At 40.0% G+C, this 26,025-nt stretch overlaps 1 protein-coding gene across 1 annotated transcript in view; it reads left to right on the top strand.

Annotated features, from left to right (window-relative positions):
* The window catches only part of CLIC5 (chloride intracellular channel 5), a 59,262-nt gene extending 34,255 nt beyond the window's left edge, over nt 1–25,007 (top strand). The window contains exons 5-6 of the mRNA XM_040058223.1: nt 13,368–13,549; nt 15,796–25,007. Coding sequence (XP_039914157.1) covers nt 13,368–13,549; nt 15,796–15,963 — 350 coding nt within the window. The 3' untranslated portion in view covers nt 15,964–25,007. The remainder of the gene's footprint in view (nt 1–13,367; nt 13,550–15,795) is intronic.
* Nucleotides 25,008–26,025: the final 1,018 nt, after the last annotated feature.

The following is a 26,025-nucleotide window of genomic DNA, read 5'->3' on the forward strand; positions in this document are numbered from 1 at the left end:
AGGGTCAGACCCATAGCATAGGTATGTGCACTGGCTGCATTGTGCACACTGATCCTTCCTAGAAGCCTCTTGTAATAAGCAGAAAATCTGTCCACTCCAAACCCCAGCTTAGAATGTTCACAGTAATACCAGCTGCATGGTCAGACCCTCTGTGGCACCTGAACCAGGGGCAGGAGCTTCGTGATGTGGTGGAGCAGCCTGGGACATGCTGACAAGTGTGGTGTGATCTGGCTCCAGCAGCAGGAGGGTGAGACATCTGTCCCCAGAGCATCTCCACCCATGCTGGGGAAGGGCAGGGAGTCACTTCCTTCCAGCCTGGCTTCTCTCAGCCAAAGGGGTCATCATATAACAGTAACTGTGATATGGCTTCTCCTGAGTCTTTGGTCCTTCTGACCTGTTTCATGCCCAAAGACTTCACCCTGTGCTCAGAAAAGTTCCTGGCAAAGCTGTTCTTGAATTTGCCAGAGCAAGTTTAAAATCTGTTTGAATGCTCTTGTATTGATGGAAAGTTTCCTGTGACAGGGATCTTGAATCAGACTCTAATTTGGGACCAACATTAATGCATTATGATTTTTTGACAGATTTTCAAGATGCCATATAAATATATAAGTAAATATATAAATATGTGTGTGATGTCTGTGTATCAGCTTGCCTTTACATTTTTTAATTCTTTCTCTTTAGTTGAAGAATTTCCATTTTCCACTACAAACCCCACATCTGTCCAAGGCACAGCACAAGCTACAATTTGTCCTGTGGTGTGACAGTGCCAAATTTTCTCTGTCATACAACCAAGAAGGACTAGAAAGGGCTTTTAAAATTGTTTTAGAGAAAATGACTTGCTTCACAATGGAACATGTCAAGATCACAGTTCTAGTGGAAGGTGTCCCTGTCCCTGACAGAGACGTTGGAAATAGATGACTTTAAAAGTCCCTTACAACCCAGGCCATTCCATGATTCCATGCTGATTCCATGATTCTTTATTTTTGGCCTTTTGATGCAAAAAAAAAAAAAAAAAAAAAAAAGCTACCTCAGAAAATTTTGAACAAGTTTTTATTACTCCCCCTGAGCTGAATAATGTTGGGCTCATGGTAGCTAAAGTGCTTGGCAGCTTTACAAAACCAGTCCTAATATAAAAAATATCCAGTCTTTAAAACACATGTAAAATAGCTTTTCTGCAACATTTGTGGCACCTAAAGTACCAAATACATGTTGGTGAGTGTGATATAAAGCTTTTATTGCCATTCATTTGGGATGACCCACATAACTCACTCATGATACGTTAATAAAACTGTTCACTCTGTCTCCTTATAAAAACACACATATAAAGACCACTAAAACTGTGGTGTAGCTTTGTGCTAACTTGTGAAGAGGTGCTGCAAGTTGCATTTATCATCTGTCCCAAATTGCTTTATCTGCTTTCTGCCCAATAATCAAAGACTAAAATGCCCAGGAACAGAAGTTTGCAAAGTAAATTTTCTTGAGAAATAACTTTCTGAAAGTCCTCCTCAAAATCCTGCTGGCTAGAGTCCCAGATCCATTAATATTCTGTCTGGTACCAGTGACAGATTTAAGGACCGATATCTTTTGACTCACCAAAACTGAGAACTGAAATGTTATGCCATTAAAAGGAAGAGGTTTTCAGTTTACTAAAATGATAACACACCATCACCTTAATCTGAGAAATATGTACCTTACAAGGGAATATTTCTGAACTTTCCATCTTCTAAGACCTTGCTAATTGAAGAACGAAGATTTTCTGATGGAAACATGAAAAATGCTGTTTGAAAACAACACAAAAGGACCATTTTCTCTAAGTCCAGATGCGATCAGACTGCAGGCTCTCCAAGGCAGGGACTTGGTATGCCTGGCTAACAGTCTTAGATGCCGCCATTCTGGGAATAGTAAATACTTGCAGTAAATTTACTAACAGACACAATTTTCTGACACATCTGTGCTGAAGCAACTTTGAAGACAGAGAATACCATAGGGAGGAAGAAAGAAAAATAAAAGAAAGAATATATGTATTTATATAATTTAAAGTTACAGAGCATGCTGAAGGCTAATGATGTGATGAAATTAAGGCACTTTCTCAAGCCTTTGCTGAGTCAGGGCCTATATGCATGGCCAGGCCTAGAGTAAAACACTTGCAATGGGAACGGTAGTTGGCAGACACTCTCCTTTAAGAGGGAATTATTTCCCCTTTGTGTTTGAATATTCCTCCAAGTGCTGCTGGCTTTACTGGGATGCTTTGTTCTGTTTCCCAGCCGAGCTCCCATGCTCACACACAGGAGCAGTAGCACAGCTGGAAGTGGATTAGAGCAATCTGGGAGCAGCAGTCCTGGGAGGAATTAAGCTCCTTGGTGCTGGAATGGGAGGCCTAAATTACATTATTATTTAGAATCGAGTTTTAACTTCATTCCTCTATGGTTTTGCCCTGGAGGATAACTCCCTTCGTTGTGATCTAGTTGGTGTATCTTAAGTGTGTTCCCCACAGCAAGGACTTAGATGAAGTTATGGCCTTGCTCAGTTCAGTGTCCAAATCTAATACAACCAAATTTTCAGGTTTAAACACCAAACTGGTCTTGATGTCCTGACAGGATTGTTCACAGGCTTGTATGAAGCCATTGCAAGCTATCACATGGTAGAAAGCCCAGTGTCTGGCTCCTGGAAGTCAGTTTGCAAAACTGTTGATGACTTCAAAGGGAAAAGAATTGGCCCAAGATCTTTTTTTCCCTAAACATATTTTTTTTTTTTTTTTTTTTTTTTTTTTTTAATGCATGCAAATGTTCTTCGTAAAATAACAGGGAAAAGAAGAATGAGACGTAAATTAAACTCAATGTTGCTAAGTTTCTTTATTATATATATATCTTCAGTCATTGACTTTCAGCTTGAAAATCATGCTAGAAATGAGGACACAAAATGGGAATCAGAAACAACTCTTGTAAAAATATCCTGGATTTTCTGATTGCAGAAAAAAGTAATCCAAATTTCATGGACTTTGAGGCCAGAAGGATCTTTGTGTTATTTACTATCATCTTCTACATATCACATCTGAGTGAGTTTTGCCCGTATTAATGTTCCATCCTTAAAAGGGTTTGGTTTGATTAAGCAGAGAACAGGAGAAACTGAAGTGTCCTTGTGCACTGAGGTGTCTTTGGTCTTTGAGGCTCTTTTTCAGTCCTTGAGCACTGTCTTACACTTTTTCTTTGACCTCTTGCTGGAATTCCCAATGCTTTTTTCCTTTTTTTAGTTGGGGACACCAGAAATAGGAAAAGAGTTTTTATTATTTGCCTCTACAGCTCAGTTGTGACAGAGGCAATGTGATCTCCCTACAAATTCTTGGATTATTTTCATACATCCAGACTTAATTATAACTGATTTTGTTTCTGCTCCTTTCAGGGAGGTTGAAACCTAATCACGATGATCCCTAAGTCATTTCAAGGGGCTTGAAACAAAAAAAATCTCAAAAGCAGAGAAACAATGGGGAAGAATTAAGATGTGACTCATTTGAAAATCTCATAGTCTCATGGCTTTCTGTGTCTCGGTAACAATTTTTGAACAAAAAAGACAGAAAATTCTGGAAATATTAAATAAATCTATTTGAGACTGAGATTTTCCAAGTGAACTGAGGGATTTGGGACCTTAATAGCTTTAAAATTTCATCCTTAGGTGCTGCTAGCTAGGCATTGCTTTGTCTCCCTCTCATGTGTCTTCACGGGTACTGGAATTAAACAACAGTTCAAAACAGTGGGATTATAATGATATAATAATTGGGATTATCCTGGTGTAATCAGAAGCAGATTTTATTCTTCTACATGACTGGAATTGGAAGAAATTGATATTAAAGATTCAAGCACCAACAGCCTGTACAGGAAGAAATTTCTTCGCTTACATCTTGGAACACAAGGGGTCCCCACAGCACTGCTGCTAAAGCCCAGCTGCACTCGCTGCCAGAATCTCACTTTACTCTTACTTGAATGCACATACATAAAGTTAGTTTTCCTTTGTTAGTCCCAGAATCGCCTTATTTGCTCTTTAGTAGTAAACCAAAAGTTTAAACTCTGAGTGAGAACACTTAAAATCGAGATAGTGGAATGATAACCTCATACTATAAATAATGTGTGTTTATAATCTGCAGGGCTTGATTTTATTTTTTTGATTTTTTTTTTTTCCCAAGTTCCTGAAGCAAATCAGCTGCTGCTTGTCTGCAGTTGCTTTAGGGACACCTGCACAAGACTAACATGGCAGAGGTCAGGGTTGGGCCCTTGGGGACGTGCCCTAGAAATGATGCTTGTCACTTATGTGCTGCTACAGGGTCACAATGATTTGTGAAACACAAGTTCAGTGCTGTTCTTCCTGGGGCACTTGTAGACCAGTAGTTTTACATTCACTTGCTTCCTGCCCTCAGGGTCACTTGGACTCCTAAGGGACTTGGGAATGAAGCTTTCCTTTGGTGTCATTTGAACACCTGGTTTTCTTCTTAAAAAAACAGCATTCAAAGGTACTCTGACTGCATTCTTCATGATGTTACAAGTATTGCATTTATTTATTGCTTCCATTCTAAAAATGAATTAGAAAAGGGAAGGAGGAAACCTGAGTTTTCAGTAAAAATTAGAAACAAGTCAAAACGATCTTTCTAGGTGCCTGAAAAACATGTCGAATTTACTATTTAAGGCATTACTGATTCACCTACTTTGCTAGGTTTAATTTGGGTGTAGGACAGACGGTATCACAAAAATAGATGCCAAGATGCCTCTTCTTTTTGTTATATTTACTGTTTATCATGTCTAACCTGAAACATATTTCTACAACTGGTGCATAACTGTTTTACTAATGTAAAGTTTGTGGCCAAAACGTATTTTTTTTATTATTATTTTGTGTATAGGAGGCAAGGCAAACAGTTTAAATTGTTTTTACAAGGCCATATAGAAAAGCTTGAGAAGAAGAGACTCAGGTCTCCCAAATCTGTGTAACTTCTTAATCCTTGGATCACTGTTCTCTGTGTTAGGAAAAGGTAGCTGGGAAATGAGCTTTCAGACTTTCTCCTTCATTCTGTGGAGGTTTTGAGACATGTCTGTCAAAATATCCCAGACTTTTTGGGTGAAGCTCTAGTCAATCAATCAATCAATCCATCCATATCATCAGTCTGTAGATAGGGTGAGAAGGGACAGGAAGAGAGGTGATAAGGGTGGGATCATTTCACCTAAATCTGTCTAAAAATTATATTTAGTCATTCAAAAGTCCTGATTTCTGATTTCTCCATTTCTGATCAATGGAGAGAAACATCAATCCATTTCTAAAGGGCATTTTGATTTTTCTTAAAATATGAGTCTAAAGTTGGGAGAATTTCCTTTGGAGGTACCTTTCTTTCATTGCTACCTGTAAGGGATACTTGAACAATTAGGTCAGACTAATTACCTAACAATTAGATGGCCAAAGTTAGGCAAGGGGAATCTTGCCCATAAGCCAATCAACAGATTTTTGATGTGTCAAGGTTTCTGAGTGTGCTTGGGATATCCCTCAGCTGTGTCAGCTCTATGTTCCTCTGAGTTCGGGATGAAGTGTTCTTGGGACTTAGCACCTCTCTCAGTGCACATACACAGAGTAACATATATGTGCCTATGTGTATGGAAAATATATCCCTGTTTATGCCTGGCTCAGACCATGCCTGAAAGGTGATTTATGCCCAGAGTTGTGTGGCTGTTTCTGTGTGTGCCCCTGTGTTTTTGTGACTCACCCCATTCCTGGTGTTTGCTCGCCCCAACACTGACTGGGAGTAAAAAACCCCTTTTCAAGTCCCAGCTCCGACTTGTCTGGAGGATGAACATGAACCCCTGTCCCCTAAAACAACCCTAAAGCAGGAAAAAGTGGAGTTGAGGAATAAGAGACACTAATTTATTTCTCTTCTGTGTACATAAGCAGGTATTTGTAGATTCATTAAGTGGGCAGAGACAGACAGATCACAGCTTTTCCACATGGCTGTGTGGGCATTCACCTTTATTGTGGGAACATGCACAAGTCTCTTTTCCAGTGAATATTGAATTATTTATCTGGACTGGAATATCTTTAATAGGAGAGCTGAATCACCCCAGAAACTCCCTTTGGCCCAGAGTTAGATATCTAAATGCCTTGGATGCATGGGAGCAACAACCTTCATTCTCTGCATTTCCAATGGCTCTCTCACTGACCTCCCATTCATTTGCTGCTCAGACCTGGGGATTTTATGAGGCATGCCTGGAAAGGATACTGCAATGCTCACATGGGCAATGTAGTTGCCCTGTGGGGAGTAAACCCTAATATTTAAGTAACTTAAAAAAAATTGGAGGTATTATCCTGGATCACTTGGGTGAGCTGTGAAATTATATTCAAAGGGTAGGATTCATCTTGCCCGACTTCACCTCCCTGAAAGTGATGTGTCTAGTCTGAGCTAGTCCTTTAGGTTTCATCTGTAATTCATGTAGCAAGAAGGGCACGTGTGCAGTGAGTCACGCTGGTGTGAAGCAGGTGTCTCAAGCAGTTGGATGGAATTACCCTCTGGAGGTGCTCAGTCCCTCTGAGCAGAGAGGGAACCTACAGAACCAGCTTGGACAAGGCACCCAATTCTTAAATGGCTGAACAGAAGAAATGAAGGCAGCCCTCAGATCTCAAGGGTTTTATTGAAATCTCAGGGGGGAAGATAAGTTGTTCAATATGGAGTGCAGAGTCACATGTATTGCAGTCGTGGCTCCTCCATGGAGAAGAATTAATCTATACAGATGAAAGGTACAATACTCTGTTGAGCCAGCCTGAGGGGGAAAAGAAAAAAAAAAAAAAAGGCAGGATGGAGAAAAAAGAGAGTGAAAATATGAATCCTTGGTTTTTAATCAGACTGTCAGACTAGTGGAACGATATTATTTTCTTGCCTTAAATTGCTGTTTCTTAGCTTGTTCCTCTCTCCTACCAGAAAACAGTATTGGGTCTCATACAATATCAAACTGTGAATCTGGAAGTGATCAGGAAAGGTGGTTTGTTTTTTTAAAGGAAAAATAAATCTCAGATGGTTTGATTGAGACTGTGAATATTTATGTACTGTTCCCCCTTTTCCCTCATTGCGTATTTCACCAAGTTCATTTGCGTGTGTTACAGGATAAATTTTACAGGAGGGCAGTGGAAGAAAGCAGTAAAAAGGGAAAACATCAATCAGTGATCCAGGGTAGCAGCAGGAATCGTTCATTTTTATACATGGATCATGGTTTGTTGTACTTGCCTAGGCTTGACAATTAAGAACCTTGCAATTGTGCCAAGATCAGCCTCAGGTAGCTTCAGGTGTTGGCTACAAAAGACAAGATATTGCTGGGCTTCAGTCTCTCTGAAGCCTTGTTGTCACAGGGATAATCACTTAGAAGGAGGGCCACATACTTGTTCTTGGCTTGGAGAAAATGTTTTGTGAAAAAGGGTTTGCTTAATAAAAATGCCATGGGTGGTGTGAGTAACCTGATTTATTGGCAAATGTTGGTGGAATTTTGTGAATAATAACTTGCTTTGGAAGGTAAAAGTATTTTCTGTCAAACTGTTTGAAACAGAAGGTTATTCTCCTTTTAATTTGAAAATGATATGTTAATTTTGAAGATTACCAACATTTAAAAAGTGATGCGAAAATGATTGGATGTCTAGGCAAGGCTTAACCAACCATCCCCAAACATGACTTTCTTGTTTTCATGTTTGTTTAGAAATCTTGCATTATTTTGCTCAAAGTTTGTTTAAAAAATTAACTATTTTTGCTCTCTTTTCACATAAATAGTTTTATGTTCAATTTGCTTAAAAATCTATTGTTCTTAGTACTCTGATTGTGCCCTCTATGCTTTGAATATCTTTATGTAATAACTGTCAAGTAAAATCTTACCCTGCAAGAGGTTCCACACAAGTATATAAAAAAGGAGTAATCTCACCTCATTTTAGCTATTTTAAATTTAGGTAGCCAGTCTGCCCGTGGGAGAGAGTGAGAGAGATAGAGAAAGTGAGATTGAGGCTTCTCTGGTGGTAATTCAGCTTTTCCTAGGCTACTATTATAGGATGGAATGATTTGCCTTCCAGTGGCTCACTCAGGCCACAGAGATTGGTGTTTATGTGCTTTGTCTGCTTTGCTATTTCTCCTTGTCCCAACATTAAACAAGGAAGGAAATATTTGGAGTTCAAGGAAGAGGAAAAAAAGAGTCCTCGCCTGACCTCTGCAAATGCTGTGGGTGTGGGCAGTCTGAATCAGCTTTACTTTTTCCAAACCGTTTTTCTTTTACTACTTTCTAGTTACTTTCCATTTTGCTTCAGCCTTATTTGACCCACAGAAAACAGAGATGGAAATGATCAATGGTGCTGGAAGTTTTATGGCTGGTATTATTTCAGGGGTCAGATTAACTGATTTAAATAGTCTCTTTTGGCTTTAAAACCTTCTGGAGAAATCCTAATCCCACTGAAGTCAACAGCAAAACTTCCATGAGCTTCAGGATGGCCAGAATTTCACCCTGAGTACCTATTAATGAATCTTTGTCATCTGGCCCTCTGCTTGACTTGCAGGATTGCTCCATGCATTACATTTTCCAATGTTTTGTTCAGATGTGGTATAAGTACTTCAAGGCACAAGGATTTCTCTCCATCCCCTGGAAATAGTTACACAGATTAATAGTTTAAGGAAGTTTTTTGCTTGAAGAGTTGAGTAACAGAGCCAAAGTCTGCTCTTGGTTGAACTGGGGTAAATATGGAATAGCTTGTTGACAATGTAGAGTTACTCCTCTTTTAAGTCAGTGTAACCGACAACACAGTTTTGCCAATTATTAACTTTTGTTACAATATTTGTATTTCTGTGCATGTCAGAATTTGTTAATCTCATTGTTCAACATCAAGTAACCTTCTGCTGAAAACAGAATATCATCGTGAATTAGGTGTCATCAGCTAAATTGAACCTCACCCTGTGTATTTGACAGATGGTAATACATTCATTAAGTGTTCTGTGGTTGCTTTGAGGTTGGAAATTGCTATTTTTCTGGCTTCTAACTCAGAATTCTTAAATTGTTTAAAATCCTAGTTTTGAAGGGAGAAGAAAAATCACAAAAAGCTCATGAGGTTTTTTTATTAATATTATTGTTTATTATTGGTGGGATGACAGTAGGACTGTGATTGCTAGAAGTTGTCTTTGGCTGCAAGAGTAGCGCAGAATGAAGTAGAGAAGGCTGAGAGAGATGGTTCCATCATGGATTTTGTCTATACATGGGTAGGATTTCTTGGAATTCGAGGTTATATTAAATATATCCCAGTGAAGGCAATATGATTCTGGTGCCTTTATGCTTGGTGATTCCACTGTCCAGAAAAATGGTTTCCAGGAGTTCAGACATTCCAGTTGTTGCATGGATAAGCTAATGGCAGGGCTCCTCTCTCAGAGCTGGTCACATTTCCTACTGAAAGTCTGCAGGGTGGGGAAGCAGTTAGAGGTAGAAATTTCAAAAGCAGCACAGAGCCACATACTCAGGCTGGGCTCTGCTTGGTGTTGTAATATTGAATTCTCCACCCTGACATTACCAAGACAGTGTAAGGGTGTGAATAGACACTTCAGGAAAAGTGCTCCCCACAGCTCATTCAGGGGCCATCAAAACCAAGTGTAGAAGAGAAAACTCCACTGAACAGAGAGGAAGCTCTCAGGGTGTTTAATTCAAACCTATCTTTTAATTTTACTCACTTCAGGGAAGATTAATCCTACCCATTAGCTGTTATCAGCAAACCTATTTAATTATTTAATGATGCTTCCCAGAGGACAAGTTGCCGAGGGGATTAGGTGCTTAGCCGCTTCTGAAATTCACTGTGGGTGGTACTCTCACAAATGGAGAATTAGTAACTTTTTAGATCTTCACATCTTTTTAAATGTCTTCATCTAGTCTGGCGCTGATTGGTGGTCCCATGGCCCCTGCCTTGGTGAGTGCATCCTCTCCCCTGTGTTCTCAGTGGAGACAATGTAGAGAGTCATCCAGATTTTCATGAAATAGCCAAAGTAGGATAAATATGCAATTAAGTCCAAATTTAAGGAATTAATCCAAGCTGAGTTTGGTTATTAACATGAACCCAGACAGTTCTTTCCTCAGGAAGAGTCTCAGAACATTCAGAGCCGTAGGCTATTCTGAAGAGGTCATTTCCTGGTCTCCATTCACAAGTTTTCACCTTTCAAGTAATGCTTAAATATCTGTCAGGTAGGAGAGAACTTAGATTCTTTTACACATCCTTCTACTTTGAGTGGGGATTTCCCTGAGTACCTTCTCAAAGAACATAAGATTTCAAACCATACAGATAAATCTGAGCGTGTTAGGGCACTTAGAAAGTAGGATTTGCAACATGGATATTTGTATATGGATTTCAAAAAATGCCATGGAGACCATTGACAGGCTTTAAAAATCTGACCCTGTGCAGCTAAAATCCATTTGATGTGGCAATTTTTGGATTTTAATTCTCTTAGTTTTTCAAAATTTTTTCACTATTTAATTGGAAGGAGAACAGTTCTCTTATTCATTGTTTTTCTATTTTCCAGGCTGTTCTGAGAAGTTTATGAGGATCTAAGATCTAGTTTACTAAGAAGAGTGTTGATTGAAACAGTGGGGTCACTGGTGTCACGAGTAGTTGTTCAGTTCTTGCCTATCATGATATAAGATGGTCCTGACTGTGTGGTGATTTCATTGTGAGATGTGAGCATCCTGTGGTCTCCAGCAGAGCCTGTGAATTGGGTCACAGATGTATTGAACCCTGAACATACGCTTATTTCTGGCCTAAAGCTGCCATATGCGAGCGCCAAGTATGAATTCAGATAGTTGTTTTTCTTGCAGTCACAAACAGGCTTCACTCCAGGCATTGTTTTTGGGACAGCCATGACGCACTTTGATAGAGCAATGAGAGAAAAAAAACAACCCAAATCCTAATAAGTTCCAGAAAAGTTACATAAACACATCTCACCTGCTGCTGCTCTCTCTGTGCACACACCTGACTGGTCCCATGGGCCAGCACAAAGTATCAAACATCCTCCTGACTCTGGAATATTGCTCAGATGACTTGGAGAACCAACAATCCCACTGGAAAGTGGTCAGTGTTGAGCCAGTTTTCTAACACCCAGATGAACAGAATTTAATGAAATTAGAGTAATTCAAGTCTATTGTGTCTACATGAGCACACAGTCTGAGGCTGACCAAGAGAAGCAGAACTGTCTATTCAACAGGTGTTACAGGTCAAACCAGAAAGAGAGTGCTAAGTCCTTTGAGTGCTGCCACATTCCACAGTTCCTACCCTCCCGTGGAAGTTGTGAGGCAGGACAGCTGCAGGCAATTAAAGGCACCACTGCCAGCATCTGACAGCAGAATGTCAGTATCAAAATTCAATTTGAATTGATTAAATGAGGGATGGCAACACTTTTGTTTTATGGATGGCAGCACTTCAGTCACTTTAGATGCTCTGCTTTCAGAAATAAAATTCCTTCCCTCCCTGCTATGTTTGTGGGAGTGTTTTCTGTTGGATATCAGTAATTTCTCCAGTCAATCAATTAAGCCAGGGTTTGCCACTGTGTCTCAGACTCAGCCACAAAAGAGCTGGTATGGTTCCCTGGTACTGGGCCAAGAGACTTCAGTGGGAGCAAGGCATCAAGCAGCTTAATTTGACTTCCGCTGCTGGCACAGGTTTAAGGGATGTTAGGGCAGCAGAGAAATCGTGTTCTGTGGTGTTCAGCTCCTGCTCTCTCAGTGGCCCTGGCTGTGCTGCCTTTCTCCCTGTGCTAAAAGCACAGGGGCAGCTGACAACAGAGCCTGTCAAGTTACCTGTGCCAGCAAGGCTCTCTGTGAAGGGCGATTGCTGCAGCCCTTTTGAATGCCTGTTGTGGTCAGTAACTATATTTAGGACCATAGAATCATAGTATGGTTTGGGTTTGGAAAAGACCTTAAAGACCCTCTAGTTGCAAACCCCCTGCCAGGGACTCCTCCCACTATCCCAGGTTGTTCCAAGCCCTGTCTACCCAGGCCTTGAACACTGGCGGGGATGGGGCCACAGCTTCTCTAGGCAACCTGTTGCAGTGCCTCACTATTTCACAGTAAAGAATTTCTTGCATGTAATTAACCAAATTTCCCGTTTCATTTTGAATCCATTGGTCCTTGTACTTTATCTCCATAGGCCTTGTAGTGCTATACCACCTGAGTAACTCTCCCCTAAGTTCGGTAGCAATAAGTTACTCAGAGATATAGGATTTTACAGTATTAGGCCATTAATACTGACTCCAGGCCACATCTACAGAATGTATAAATCACTGCAGGTAATTTTCACCAGCTGAAATTCTGGCCTTAAGCCCATGAGTCATGTTGTTATTTTTTCACATTGTAAATTCTTGCTGTTTCTTATTTATGTTGCTTTAGCACTTTGAGGCACTTGTGGGGGACCAGGACTCCATCATGCTTTTCACCCTTCAAACAGAAACACTAAAGACCCTTCTTTTCCCTGAGTGTTTGCAGTTTAAGTAACGCACAAACCTGCACAGAGTTATCCACCTTTTTGTAAGTGAATTATTACAAGCAAGCTTTTCTATTGTCCTTACAGTGAAGCACAAGAACACAAATTCTTTGCCTGGGTGAAAAATTTGCACCCTGCTGTAGAAGTCTTAGAGCCAGCAGCAGTGTGGGTCATGATCTTCAGTAACTGAACTAAGAGGTCTGGAGTCTCCTCTCTGTTGTGAGATTATTTGAGATCTCTCAAAAAGAGCATTGCACCAAGTTGAACCTGAGTTAAATGGGAATTTTAACACTGGCAAATATCTCATCTCATTTGTAGCATATCTTTCAGCTCTATGGAGCTCTGGTTAGCATCTTTGGAATTACTGCTATTGCCTTTAATTACTCTACAAGGGTGTTGAAAGAAGTAAAACTAAGTCTTGACAGAGCTGAAGTAATGCTAGAAAATTCTGCTTCATTGCAGTCCTACATGGCTGGTTAGAAAAATGAAGGAGCAGTGTACATGGTTCTGGTTCTTGTGTGATGCTTTTCAACAGAGAAGAATATCATAGGCAATATGTGTTTTTTTGGTGTATCATCTTGACAAGCTGTTTTTTTCCTTCTGTGATCTCTTTCACTGCTTTTTGTTGTTTGTCAGGGGAAGACATGGTACAGCAAGGTCCCTGTGTTCCTTTTCCCACTGCAGGATGAGCTTTATCCTCAGGCAGATGTACTTTGGATTGGATTGTGTTGGCTTTGGAGCACAAATTAACAACAAAGAAATTGGTTCTTGGCTTTTTTTCTAGACACTACCATAGCCATTGGCAATGAGCATTTATAAACAATTCTTATCCTGTCCTAATCATTTATTCTTTGGGTTTTTTGGCAAAGCTCTTGAAAGGGGCTTGGTGAAGGCCCTGAAGAAGCTGGATGACTACCTGAGAACTCCCCTGCCAGAGGAGATTGATGCAGACAGCACTGAAGAGGAGAAAGTGTCTAAACGCAAGTTTCTGGATGGAGATGACCTGACACTTGCTGACTGCAACCTTCTGCCCAAACTCCATGTTGTCAAGGTAAAAGATGTCATGAGATGGTAAAAGAAGCCTTATCTGACATGATGTGCCTTGCCCTGACAGCTGAGTGCCAAAGTCAACGTATATTTGAGCAGAGAGTTTTAAGGCCTAGAAGAGCAGTTTGAAACATACTTTTGCTCTTCAGTGTTTCCTACAGGTTAAATAAAGGAACTTTATACTTAGTTCTTGGGAAAACTGTCCCATTACTTATTAGCGGTGAAGACAGTACTAACTTCTAGGTGACTTTTCTCTTTATTTTCAGCCTGCTGCAAGTAGCAGCCGTCTTTCATATTAATTAGTTCCTAATGCCCTTAAGAAGCATGTCAAAACTTTAGTCAGTTCCCACCCATTTGTAACGTAAGAACAGCAGTCCATCTCTTTGGGGAATATTTATTCCAGCTGGTATTTCACGCAGAGAAGTTAACAAATCAAAATCATTGTCGAAGTCCAGGATTTAAGGTGTACTATGGTTGCTGGTATAGTGCAAATCATGTACATCATCTTGGCTTCTAAATGTTGCATTTATTTAATTTATCAGATGACATGTTGCTTTAGAATAATACAAGTACCTGGCAGACCTTGGCAAGCGAGTGAGCTAGGAATTAATGCCAAGTCATGCATCTAATTTGGCTCTATGAGCCAAAACATAAACTGAGCCTGGGAGCTGACTGCACACATGCAAAAAGAAAAAAAAAAATAAATTAAAAAGCACATAAGTCACCAGGTAAGAAATGTGATAATATCCTCACAGGTTTAGCACTTATTCTGGCTCGTCTTCATTGGTGACGTTGGAGTCAGACAATGCAAAATGAATGTGTGGCCCCTCACTGGTTCTTGTCTCCTAGGGATGAAATGAAAGATGTAAAAGGAGAATTAAAATTTTTCCCAGACAAACATAGCCATAGGATATTGCCTGAAAACCATTTAACAGCTATAAGAAAAGGGTAAATTATTTTTTCATTTGATGGAAGATGTGTGCTGGAAATTTTGAAAATGTTGACTTAAGCTGCCCAGCAGGTTTTATCTTCCCCATATGTGTGTGAAGTATCATGGAAGGAAAGAATGTTTAATTAAATGCAGTTTAGGACAGGATCTGGACTTGCATATACCAAGTGGATCCTAGTACTAAAAACAAATCACAGTTGTTTCTAAGAATATTACTGTCCTAAGAAATCTGAGATGGCAAACAGCTCTACCATGTGCGTTAAAAATAAAGGGGAACTCTGTGGCACATATGTATGTAATTTATGCCCAGGAACAATTTTATACTGTCAGAAAAATTAGAGATTGGAAGCACTCATTAAATTAGCTAATCCATCTCTTCAGTGAACTATCAGATAGTTCACTCTGTCACTACAGGCTTATTCTATATTGTACATTCCTACAGGGAAAATGAAATATCCCAATCCAGCAAGGTACTTAACCAACCAACTAGCTTTAAGCACAGATTAATCCCATTGACTTCAACGGGACTGTACAGGTGCTTAAAATTAAGTATGCACTTAACTATTTTCCTGAATAAGGGCCTGAGTGTTTTTAGAAATTGAAAATTTGCCTTGATAGACAATTTCCTAGTCTAACAAGTCTTGAAATAATCATTTTCTCTCTCAGTTTAGCCCAGTGCTCCTGTTTCTAATGTATGCTAAATCATCTTGGCTTCCTAATCACGGAACCCATACCACCCTGAAATTTTCCTTTTCGTTAACATGGATACAGTCATCCAACAGCTGTAGGTGGTTATATCTGCTGACACCATTTGCCAGGCAAAATATATTACATATATTAAAAATAGAATACCATATATATATAATAATGTTAAATATAATAATTAATATGAAAATATGTTATAATAATTACTAATGCCTTTCTCTTAAATCTGTCTTGCTTTTTATGATTCAGCCCCTTCTTATGCAGTGTTTCAGCTTTAAGTGATGTACTTAAGACTTGTTAAAAAACCTCCAAAACCCCAATATGGTAAAATCAATGAACTTCAGGTACCATAAAAGTCAAAATTCGGTGCAGTAGCCAGGTCATGGCTTTAGAATGTCCTTAGGCCAAGCAGCAGCCTTGCAAGGTAGGGGACAACCAGCAGTCACTTCTCAGGTTTTTCTATGATAAATCCCTGATTTTCCAAACATTCCTCTCATTTGCTATTAATTACATGAAAGAAGAGTGCAAGAAGCTCCCTAAGAAGGAGATACATCCCCCTTGAGATGCCTTTTACATGTGTTTTATCTTTGCTTTAGATTGTTGCAAAGAAATACCGCAACTTCGAGTTCCCGGCGGAGATGACGGGGCTGTGGCGGTACCTGAAGAACGCATACACCAGGGATGAGTTCACCAACACCTGTGCAGCAGACAAAGAAATCGAGCAAGCCTACGCAGATGTGGCCAAGAGGCTCAGCAAGTCCTAACTGCCCCCAGCCATGGCTCAGTATCCCCTTTTACAGACTCTGCTCCTTGTTGCCTTAAGATGTACTTCGTCCTTATGCTGTCTGGTTGGCATCTTTATAACTTCACCTGTTCCAAGTGTATTGGGCAGGGACAAATCTGCCTCTCCCTGGAGAAAAGAGAAAGCAGCTGTAGCGGGGGAGGGGGGTGGACACCCTTTGAAGTCTAACCCAAGATCTGGCTCAACTGGTATTATTTGCAATCAGTATTGGAAATGAGTTCACTTGACTAGTTTCTTGTTCTGTGTTGGGGGTACACCATCACCTGTACTCTTTCGGGCTTTAAAAATAGCTGAAATTCCAGGTAAGAGAGCTAGGAACACACACAACTGGTTCCTCTCTAGGTTATTTCAAGGACACTTTTTCCCTCAGTTATATTAAGATCCTTGAGGCATGAACAAAATACAAGAGAGAGAGAGAGGGGAAAAATAGGAGTTTGACCCTAAAGCAGAAATGACCTTAGCAGGTATATTTAAATAAACTCTCTGAAGCATCTTCTGTCTTAGTAGGCCCAGGAGTTTGTAGGGTATTTATTTTTAACTTGGCACAAGAGGGGGAAGCCTGAGTGAAATATGTCAGACTTGCAGATGCTACTCTGCATAAAATTTGCATGGTGTTGTTGGATCCAAATGTTTAAAGCAAAAGAGAGTAAAAGAGCAATTGAGCAGGCAGCCCTTGGACAAGCAGGCCCTGTGCCAAAGTGCCCAGTGGATCTGCTGGTTGGTAGAGACAGAACAGACACAGCAATAACAGGGGCAGCAGATTGACTCCAGCACCCACAGAGGGAATTGGCACAGCAAACCAAACCACGTAGGATATTGTCATCTTGACTGTATGGTTGCCAGTTCCTTTATAATTGCTATCTTTGGAAACTTGGATCAGCGGTGGGAAGCTGTCGCTGCACACAGATTCCAGGCAGGGGAAGCGCTTTCGTCGCCTTGGGCTCCAGATGGGTCACTTTGAAGCACTCATCATATCACCCCAGGAGGAGTTTGCTGTGAGAACCCCAAAGAGGACAGGCTGGCACAGTGAGAGGCACGTTTCCAGCCAGGAATTCAGCAAGTGTGCTAGCAGAAATCCATGCATGATGCCTCAATCCCACTTACCAAGTTTTACCCATTCAGGTTCCACAATTCTGCATTAGGCTTTTTTTTTTTTTTTATCTAAAAGAGATTATTTTGCTCTGTGTGCAGTGCCTGCCTGGCACATCTGCTTTACACTGGTGATTATTTGCACATTTCTTCAGCAAATTCAGAATGACAACTCTCTCACTTGAAACTCATATGCTCCAGTATGTACAGGAAAGCACATGGTCCATGGGTTTCAGTTTGTGGGGGGATTTATTGCTGTTTTAAGAGATAAAATAAACCTGAGCTGTAACCTGTTGTGGCTTCCCTTCTGATCAGAGCTGCTAAAGCTGCACTGATTTGAGGGGAGCCCCAAACTGGTGCGCTGTGACCAAGGGGAACCTCACAGCAGACTTGTTTGCAGCCAGAGAGCTGGGAAAGTGGAGCAACATCAAAAGCCAGGCTCTGCCATGTGATGCTGATGACAATCTGAAACCGTCCTTTTGCTTTAATGGGATAATTTCACTTTTCACACTAACCCAGCTGGGAGCAGAATGTTGCTCATTGACTGAAGAGAGTTAGCAGTTGACTTGTTTCACGTGCAGTGGTCAATTTGTTCTGAACTTTCAAAACCCTGTAAGAAAATCCATGAACTCCCAAGTCTTTTCCTAGAATGGGCTATTTTAGCAGCGGCTAGACTGGAGGGCAAAGGTTTGCACTCTTTAAAATATTGCTGAGAAATCAGCTGGCTCAGAGAACACTAATAGCAGCCAGAAAAATCTGATGAGATTAAAAGTATGCGCAAAAGCACATATGGCTTGTTAAAAACATTTCTTCATGAGATTGGAATTATTGTGATATTATTTTCATTTTTTTTCTTTTTAAAAATTCTGCCAAATATTTATTTATTTATTTATTTATCTTAATTGACTTGATTCTTTCTTTCTGTCTTTCTGGTTTTTGTTTTCACACGTTCATCAGGATGGCTCGGTCAGTTTAGAAAAGTGCTGTTAGCAAAGTTCTGCAAGTTTGTTCCTAGAGAAAAGTCTTCTATCTGATCAATGGTCCTGCAGATTTTTTACTCTCAGTATGATCCTGTCAATCAACAGAAACTACATTTTTCTCAGTTGCCTTTCCCCAGGTTTGCACTGCAATCAGTAGCTTTCATTAGTCACAGTTGCTGTTTGTGTTTGAATAAAAGATACAGAAGCAGATGCAGATTCTTGCTCTCTGCTTATTATATTTATATCCTAAAAGAAGACTGTCCAAACATGCAGCAGATATCAGACAGATGAACCAGGGTCTGTCCTGATTTCCATCTCAGAATCTTCACCATTTTGCTGAATTTCATGGTTCTGAAATTCTCTTATATGTTTGTTCTCTATTTTTCATAGACGAGGTTCTAATCACAATCAGTTGATTTCAGTGACCTCAAATTACATCTGTTTTTTTTAAAAAAATACATTTAAAAATGGTTGGGCTTATATCAAAAAGAAAATTATCTATAAAATGAGCTTTTTCTAAGATGATTTATGTGTTCTTAAAAGCTTTTTAAGATTTCATAATAAAATCTAAAAGTCCTCTGGCTAATTTCCTTTTAATTAATTAAAAAATATCCTTAAATATCTTCATTTTTCATACAGTATTCCAAAATATCTAGATAAAATATAATGATAGATATGAGAAATTAGAGAAAAATTGAACAATTTTCAGCTATGATGCCAGTTCTACCTGAATTCAAGTCTAACTCCGCATCCTAACTTTGCATTTTACTCATAACTCTATTATAGGCTGATCCAAGATCATGGACAGGTTCAGGCATTCCCTGACCTTTGTCTGGGTTTGAAATTCAAGCTCATGTTTTCAGATCTGTAACTTTCACTCACCTTTGTGCTTCTTGGCTTTATCCATTGCCAGAAGCAGGAAATACTTGAAATCCTACATAGAGAAGTGTTTTGCTAAGATTTTGAGCTCAGTTCTCAAGGCTCAGGATCCATCACCAATGAGATTTTAGAGGGCTCCAGACTCTTTTAGGTAAAGTATTTTTGGTGACCTTCCATTGTATTTAAAATTATAAGTAATAAATACTAATCATACAGGATTGTATATCTGCATTGTCAAGGCAGAATTTCTGAAAAGAATCTAAGTGACAAGACAGACATTGCAGATTTACAATAACTTTGTTCATAAATTTTTTTGCAAGATGTAAAGAAAGACATAGTGCAGAGAGGGAAGAAGCCAACAATGTGGATTTAATCATCTACATTTAAGAAATGCAGACCAAATGTCTGTGAAGATGTCCATTTCATCCAAACATTTCTTAGATATTTATTTCAAAGCTCCCTGCTCAGTCAATCCAACACTCCATTCATATTGGAACGAATATTGATTTTTCTTCTATTAGCAGTGGTATGGAAGCTCTTGAGGATCCCATAGATTAGTTACCCTTATTCTCTGTTAGTACTGTTTGAATTGCCAAGTGGTCATTTTGCAGCACAGGTAGGACTAAAGAGTATCTGTTTAAAGTCTATTTAAACCAGGCCTTCTGAGAAACATTTTTTTCCTATAGAAATCACATAATGATATTGCTTTATCAGGTATAGTGTGGAATATAGAACTACAGATTACTCCTCTTGTTGCATCGGCTGAAAAGCCACTGCCAGGGCGAATGACAGTCTATAGCACAAAGAAAATAGACAACTTTGTTTCCTACAAGAAAGTTCAGCTGAATTTCACGTAGCATTTATTTTAAATATGTATTTATTTTATTTTTGCCCCTAAACACCTTTCTCCCTGTCTTGTATGTGCTCAGATTCATCTCCAAGTTAGCCATAACCATTTCCTCAGTAATAAGTAGCAGGATTCTCATGCATGGGCACAGGGGAAACCGTGTTTTAGCCCTTCCGTCTGGTGGGATGTAGCCCCCTGTCTGCATCACCTAAGTTTAGCTAATTAGCTGAGTTGAAAGTATTGCAAAAATGGTAAAACCATGGAAGCATTATTTTCTTAAAAAAATGAATTGGTGTTTTAAAGAAAAAAAAAAAACCACCCTAAGTCTTGTGTCCACCTTCATGTGTATTCTTTTAAGCATCAGGAAATCTGTCTCTGTTACTTTTCTAAATGTATTTATTATTTTTGATTTTTTTTTGATATTAAGAAATACTTTTCCAGTAAGATTTTGCCTCTCTGTTGAATCTTTCATCTCTTCATTAATATTGATGTCTGTAAGGACTTAGTAATTCCAGAAGAGGCAGGAAAGCTGTGAGGTTTATACTTGTTGAGAAGTTGAAGGAGGTAAAGATTTTTTTTTTTTTTTTTTTTTTTTGAGAAAACAGCATTGAAATAATTTTTAAAATTGTATTTTTCATCTGGAAAACTTTAACCAAGAGTGATAGACTGTTTAGTCTGGACTCTGAATTTCAGCACAGACATGAGCAAGGCAGCGTGTTGAAGGTGGCTGTGCCTAGGGGTTTCTCTCAGGTAGTAGACATGTTCCCTCCGAGTCACAAATTTCCCATTTCTTCCTTTTAGGAGGGTTGTGCTGTTTTGGACACTGAACTACAACAGCAGTGAAAAGAGGAGTCCTGCTCCCTTTTCTCCCCTTCCAGATCACGTGCAGGGAAAACAGAGCGTTGAGCTGCTCTAGTTCCTTGTCCCACATTCCAAACAACTCTCGGTCACAGAAGAACTCAGAAACCCCATCCAGTGCTGTTTTCCAAAGCCTGATATGTCCATTTTTTAACACGTCACATAAAAGCCCCAAGAATCCCGTGTAACCCCTCAGGCACTCCCCATGCAGAAATCAAAGACCGCAGCAAATCATTTTATTCCCCTGTTACCCCAAATCATTCCCCTTTCACCATTCACTGGAGAGATGCTAATCCTGAAAAACACTCCCAAGGACGCATTTTAATGTGGTGTATTTGAGCTGTGCTCATCAGCTAAGCAGCTCTGAATGGTGGCATTGTCACAGCTCAGCGGGTCGTGCCTCTGCTGCCGCGGGGACCCACCACACGCTGGAGGAGCTGAAACTGCTCCACCAGTGATGGTGCAACCCTGATGAAAGGTTTGAGGGCCACCTTTCCTCCTGCCTGGCTCCCTGGCTGAAGTGTTAGAGCTCAGCTGGAGCCATGATCCAGCGCTAATGAGCATTTCTAGCTTGCAGCATGTGAATAGGGACTACTGATGTGTTTAATGTTAAACATGTGCTTTCTTGCCTGCCTGCCTGGAGAGGGGCCTAAAAGCCATGACAGAAAAGCCTATATTAATGAAGGGCATGATTAGTCTCTTCCCTTTGAAATCTAGTGGCAGAATTCCCAGTGGGGGAATTCCCAATAGGAATTCCCAGTAAAGCCAAAGGTGGCATAAGCACAAAGATGTTTTGAACGCGTAGAGAACGCTCAGGGAGAAAAGGAGGCAGCAGTTCTCGGTGCAGAAGAAGGACACCAGGTGGTAGCTGCAGGGACACGAGCAGTGCTGCCAGGCTCTGTTCTGGTCCCAGGGGGTGTTCAGAGTGCAGCAGGGACCAGGCGATGCTGGCAGTGTAATGCCGAGGCATGTTCCACTGTAGCTCCAGCCACTCTCCCCATGGTGGTATCCCACAGCACAGTGATGCCTCCATTGTGTCTGCCTCACTCTTATTATGAAGTGGCTTGTCTAAAGAAAGCAAAGAAGGGTGGGGATTTTTTTTTTTTTTTTTTAAATGTATACATGGAATAAAAACAATCCAAATATGCTTTAATGGTTCTCAACATGATACTGTCAATTCTCACCACAGGGTGGAATTTGTTGGTGGAAATTAAATTAAATTAAATTAAAACAGAAAAGCTTGGCTATTGCTAATGGGCACTACTGGGAGCCCTAAAAGCAGTTTGCAGTGTAGAACCATAACAGGAGTGAACATCCTTTAATTCCCAGAATTGCTTGGGTTTCACAGGGTCATTTTAGCCTATTCTGCTGCACTGCTGAGAAGTTGCTTTTTCCCTGTCTCTCTAGGCGTATAAACTGAAGAATTTGGGAAATGGCTACAGGCACCAAATTAGGCTTTTTCACTTTTTTTTTTTTCCCCCCCTTACATTAAATTAACTACTTTAGTTTGGAAGTAAGCAATAAGTAAGTAGAATTTGCAAACAGCAGATTTCTCTACTCTTTCATTAAGAAACTTTTTAAGAGCTTTCAGGAAATGAGAAGCTATCCCCAGCTTTGGGAATAAACTGTGGCATAAAATACAAATGTAAGTGAGATTCTGAATAAATTATTGAAGCAGAAAGATTGCACTTTGTTTTAAGGAGCATGCTTAGGAATAAATGCATTAGGAGCTTCAATTCTAGTTTCTAGTTTGGGTTTTGGGGGTTTGTGTCTTTTTTGTTTGTTTGTTCATTTGTTTTTGGGGTTTTTTTATTACCTATTGTACAACATAAAAACTATATATACATATACATATACATATATAGAGAGAGTATTTATCTGCATTATTTAATTCAATAATGCTGTGAAGTTTGTTGGGATGGAAAGTGGCATAAGGAGGTAAACTTACACTTTTGAAACAGCGCTATTATTTCTGTGTCTTTGATTTGGTTCCCACTGGAATAAACAAGAACCGCACCATTAGTTGTGTGGAAGTAGGATCTCAACTTCACAGACCCTGAAAGTTTGGCAGTCCCTTGGAGGGCAAGGTAATTTGCTGTTTAGCAACCCGAGCCTTGCAGTGGGCACAGCGCATTTTGAAGGCAGTCAGAGCTGTTCTTGGGTGAGGGAGTGATACTTGCAAAGGACCCCAGTGAATCCCCTGCTGTTTTAAAATGAGATTAAGACATCATGAGATGTGGACTGGCTAACCCCAAACCAGACACATTCGCCTGCAGCGCAGCCGCTAAATTGGTCTGACATCAGGAGCCGCAACGAAGGAGCTTGGCCTCAGAAGTGAGTCAAAGCAGCATCTTTGTCACCAGTCATTTTCTATTTATAATGACACAGATCTATTTTATAATCACGGGGAGGCACAACAGGAGTGTGCTTTGTTCTGCCTAAATCGCATTTCTCGTGCGGGTGCATTTAAACACAGCCCTTGGCCCCTTGCCCCACACCACACACACCCAGGGCGGGCAGTTCTGGCGCAACAATGCACACCCTGTCGTGCTTGAATGCTCAAAGCCTACAGTGCTGGAGCAATAAACTCCAGCTAAATGGCTTAAAAATGTTCCTTTAAGTGCACTGAGCAGACCCGCTGCTGCCTCACTTCTCATTTCCAGTGCTGTTCTGTTTCCAAACCTTGTGTTTCAAACAAACCAGGAGTACGTTATGTTGTTCAGTGATGGAGACTGCTGGGTATTATTTACTGTAAGAATTTGGGGTGAAAAACCCCACTCCCCAACCCAACTGGTGTAAACAGCTTTAACTCCTGACTGTGTTTTCAGAGGCTGTGAAAAAATTCCCAAGAGCTGCTTGGTTTGGTTCCTGGAGAACGGGTCCTCATCTGTGCAAACCCTCAGAGCTATGATGGTAACCTCCCTTTGCTATCTTTTTTTTTTTTTTTTTTTTTTTTTTTAATATGAAGGATCCTGCTGTGTATTTCCTAGAAAGTTATGATCTTGTGATCAATAGATTTATTTTTGTAACCCGTTTTCAGTTCTAAAGCCTGAAGATCAAAACCAAGTTGCATAGTAATATTTGGGGGTGAGGAGATGTGCTTTTTTCCCCTCCCAAACCTTCTCCTTTTCAAATCTTGACTCATTTGTAGCACAATTCTGGTTAGTTTGAGGAGGTCTGAGGTTGAAAGAGAGGAAGGGGAGCCCACTGAGAGAGGATAGCAGGAACCAGTCTGGAAGTCTTAAGAGATATGTGGACAAGTTTCCTATCAGTGTGTGAGCAACCTGTGCAGAGACCTTCATGGCCCTAATGGACCCAAGTCTCTTAAAACCTGCACTGATATTCAAAAGTAAAGTTTGGGCAGTGAACCACGACATGATGATCAGACATGATACCTCTTCAGGGCGTTACAGAGGCAAAAAAAGAGCTTATTTGAAAGGACCCTCAAATTTTTAGCTACTGGTCAAGACCTGAGTTCACATGACTGGATTTTCTCCCGCTAAATGTCATTAATCCCAGAAATGGCTAATGGCTTCAGGTTGAAAGGACCCTCAAATTTTTAGCTACTGGTCAAGACCTGAGTTCACATGGCTGGATTTTCTCCCACAAAATGTCATTAATCCCAGAAATGGCTAATGGCTTCAGGGCTTCCACCTGATGTACTGGGCTAAAAGCAAGATCAGAAACTCACATGGAGAAACCAGGAATTACCTTTAAACTCAGACCTGCTAAGCTTCAAAGAAAAGTAATTTATTTGTAAACAACTATTTTATAGTGTCTGACAGTGAAAAGTAACTGTGTATCCAGAGGTCTCCATCAGATAAGAAAGCAAGCCAGGATCCCTTTGTGTTTTAAAGTCAAGGAACATCCTCTCTGAATGTGCAATTTTAGATTAGACTGCAACCTTTTGGGTTAGGAGCTATGTATTTATTCTCTGCATGTGCAGCTCTTTACATGACACGACCCTGATCAGGACCTTCGTGTGCTGCTCTAACCCTCATAATCTGTAACAATAGGAAAACTATACTTAAAATGTCATTGCAGTTCACCTTTAATATTATGATTGTGGGATTGTGCTCTATCAACTGTGAATAAAATAATGTCATTTTTGTATAATAGGTAGTATATTTTATTATGGAAGGAAGAGTTAAATTTAATTTTTAAACACAGAAAAGTATCTACTCATTGTTTCATTTTAAGCTTTTGAATATGTAAGCAAATATTTTTTTTGTATCCTTCAAATGAGTATGTGTTAAATGAAGAAATCCACCTTCCCGAAATGGAGCTGTTTATAATTATAATGCAAGAGTGATTAACACCTTATAATTTGAATAAAAGTGGTTTATTTTCTCATTGGGTTATTGCTGAACTTTTGTTTAATTTTGTTAGTTTTGGGGGGTTTTTGTTGTTTTGTTTTGTTTTGTTTGAAAGAGGCAATTTTTCTTTGCCTGCAAAAAACCAAAAGTGTGCTCAGAGCTTGAATACAGCTATAGTCATTCCTTACTCTAAGACTGGGATATGAAAACTATATAGATATAAATCTACAAAATAATGGAGGGGTGAAATGGGGTGTAACCATTCGCTGTTTCTCATGTCAGAGGTTATGTGTTCCTAATGAAGTAATCAAGCAGCAAGTTTAAAGCAATCCAAAAGAAAAGCCTTTTTACACAGTGTTTAATTAAACTTTGGAGCCCTTTACTGGATGATTCTGTGCAGATCAAAATGAGTATGGGGTTCAGCTTCCTGAAGAACAGATCCATAAGTGTTGTTAAACATGAAACTTTGGAAGCAGTGTCCAAGTCAAGAAGTCCCAAAATACCAGGACTGAGAGAAAATCCATGAGGAATTAGGTTTCCATTTGCCTCATATTGTTTCTGCTGTGAGAGGTTAGACACAGCCACAGGAGGGCTGGGTGCCTTGGCTCCAGGATGTCCTTTCTGGGATTACAGTACACAAATGTGAAGTATTGTAAATTGAATTCCAGCACAGATCTTTGAATTTACCTTCCCCAAAGCAAACCAGTTCCAGGGGTGCTTTAGGTACAGAAGCTCAGAATCCTTCTCATAGCAAATGACAGGGAATCACATTCCATCTGAAACAACAGGAGTTCGTCATCCAACAGCTGCAGCTGGAGAGGGACAAGCAGGATGGCTCTGAATTTACAACTTGTTGTCCCAAAGATTGTAACCAATGGGTCACATCTCTCTAGGCCTGCATTGCTCTGGTACTACATCTCTTTTGATGTTGTGTGTGATATCATAAATGGGAATCTGTTTCATATCCTCCAGACCCAAGGTGGTAAGTGCCAGCCTAGTACTTCTGCTCAAACTAGTGCTGAAATACCATTTCATTTGTCCAGCTCTGTACAAAT

This window comes from Hirundo rustica, chromosome 3, assembly GCF_015227805.2.
Source record: "Hirundo rustica isolate bHirRus1 chromosome 3, bHirRus1.pri.v3, whole genome shotgun sequence".
In the NCBI taxonomy this organism is placed as follows: domain Eukaryota; kingdom Metazoa; phylum Chordata; class Aves; order Passeriformes; family Hirundinidae; genus Hirundo; species Hirundo rustica.